Below are 2,371 nucleotides of genomic sequence, written 5' to 3'. Positions count from 1 at the left end.
AGGAGGAGGAGGAGGAGGAGGAGGGAAAAGGAGGACTGTAGGGTCCTTGGTCCTCTCTGAGCTTGGTGCTTTTCTTGCAGACGTTTCATGACCCAACTAGATAACATTATCATCAATGCTAGAAGGGAGGGGGCTTTGAGGAAGAAGAGGAAAAAGAGGAGGAGGAGGAGGAGGAGGAGGAGAGGAGGAAGAGGAGGAAGAGGACTGTGGGGTCCTTGGTGCTCTCTGAGCTTAGTTATTTTCTTGCAGACATTTCATGATCCAACTAGGTAACATCATCAATGCTAGAAGGGAGGGGGCTTTGAGGAAGAAGAGGAGGAGGAGGAGGAGGAGGAGGAGGGGGGGGGGACTAGAACTGGGGCCATCCGACAGGGATGGCACATCTCCCCTGGAATGTCTAGAGAGTCCAGGGGTGAGGAGGATGCTGTCTCAGGCCCCTCCGGCCCTGGAGGAAGTGGTCAGCTGGGATGGGGAGCTGCATATCTTCCCCGGAATGGCTGGAGAGTCCAGGGACTGAGGACGATGCTGTCCCAGGCCCCTCTGTCACTGGGGGAAGTGGTTAAACACAGGGGAGGGTCGGCTGCAGACAGGCCGAACAATGGATTGCTTCAGCGGGCACGTCCCTGGCCTTTGTAAACTCTGCTTCTTTTGACTTCGGACGGTGCTTCTGCCCTGTGGACTCAGAACCTTGTTTACAAACTACAGACTTCCCCCTTGCCTTGTGAATCGGCTCTGGGGACTCTCAGATCTAGTTTGTGGGACTGAGTTGCACTGGCTGCCTTCAGGAAAGTTTGGGGTGAAGCTTTATCGGCTGGTGCAGGGCCATCTGTCGCGCGGTATAGCAGTGCAATAAAAAGACTTCATTGGTGCCTGCATCTGCCAACGCGACCTGGGTCAGTACATGGTGTGTTCCAGGGCCAGAACCTCCTGCGGTTCTGCTGGTTTGGCCCTCATGGGAAAAAGCTGTTCTCTGCCACGTTTTGCATCCAAACATTACAGGTATCCTTCGATTTATGACAGTAACTGAGCCTGGATCACACTCGTACGCCCTGCCAGTTGTTAAAACGGGGCACCGCACGACTGTGCCCGACTTTACAACCGTCTTTGGGCAGTTGCTAAAGGAATCACTGCAATGGTGGACACCACGATCGTTAAGGAAATCCATTGTCCGTAGGGGCATTTTTAGCTGGAAACCAGCTTTTTTCCCACAGCAAAAAAAATGTAAACTACAGTTCACGTGAGTGCAGGACACTGCAAACAGCCGTAAACGCGGGGCAGTTGCCAAGCGGTCGAAATGTGTTTGTGTGCGTGTGTGTCAAGACTGCTAACATCGGATGTTCTTGCTTGACATATATGAAGAAGCAAGCATGTGTTATTTAACCTGTATATCACTTCTAGAGTTAAAGTCAGACAATGTTAGAATAGCGGCTGGGAAAGTATGTACTCGGGGGATAGTTAGCCACAACAATATTTCAGTACAGTATTTCCAAGGTCAGTTGTAACCAGAGGAGTGACGGGAGGGAAAGTTCACACTTCAAACTAATTGGAGAACGTGATTGATGACTGTAAAATGAAAGAGTGAGTTATGCTTTGTTACGGGTGATTGTGGGAGGGAGGATTCAGTTTTTGGTTTCATTATGTACGTGCCAAAGCTATGTAGCAGTGATAGGATTTTTTAAGGAAAACAAAGCCTCAAAGTTCTTGTGTATGTGTGGCCTTTGGAACCCTGACTCTGGAACATAAGTAGCCCTAGGAACTTCAAACTGTTGTTAAACTATCAGTCATACGTTGGGGACTACCTGTACTCACGTTATTCCCAACTACGGAAATTAGGAGTGTAAGTCAGATTACTTACGAAGTGTGGCGAAAACCTCCTGTCGAATTCTCGCTGGGCCAGGATCCCCCCTTGCCCTGGGGCACTGGTGAAGCCGACCTAGCCAAAAAAAATATAAAAAATTAAGGAGGGGGTGTCTTGATTTGTGGGGCACACCGGAGGCCAGGACCCCGAAACTCTGCCCTCAGATCACCAAAGAGCCCCAGATCCCTGTGCCCCAAACTCACTGACCCGCTTCCCTTGTATTACTTCATCAACACACTATAGCAGTGGTGGCGAACCTATGGCATGGGTGCCAGAGGCGGCACTCAGAGCCCTCTCTGTGGGCACACACGCCGTCGCCCCAATCTTAGGCCTTCAGCTGGGTTTTATAAAACCTTTTCGCTTTAGGCCTCCGCCGCCGTGTGCAAAAAAAAAAAAGGTTCAACCAATTTCAACTTCTCGCGGGAAAAAAAAACTTCTTGCAAAATTGGAATTGATTGATTGAACTTTTTAGTCCCACCCAGTCTGCCGTTACCACCGCAGCCACGCCCACCC

General features: G+C 50.2%; 1 protein-coding gene across 1 annotated transcript in view; it reads right to left on the bottom strand.

Annotated features, from left to right (window-relative positions):
• Nucleotides 1–2,371, bottom strand: part of LOC107300395 (translocon-associated protein subunit beta) — a 12,233-nt gene that overhangs the window by 1,082 nt on the left and 8,780 nt on the right. Inside the window, exon 4 of the mRNA XM_015829727.2 lies at nt 1,856–1,933. Coding sequence (XP_015685213.1) covers nt 1,856–1,933 — 78 coding nt within the window. The remainder of the gene's footprint in view (nt 1–1,855; nt 1,934–2,371) is intronic.

This window comes from Protobothrops mucrosquamatus, unplaced genomic scaffold, assembly GCF_001527695.2.
Source record: "Protobothrops mucrosquamatus isolate PMUCROS unplaced genomic scaffold, P.Mucros_1.0 scaffold6890, whole genome shotgun sequence".
Classification (NCBI taxonomy): domain Eukaryota; kingdom Metazoa; phylum Chordata; class Lepidosauria; order Squamata; family Viperidae; genus Protobothrops; species Protobothrops mucrosquamatus.
This window is presented reverse-complemented; position numbering and strand designations above follow the sequence as displayed.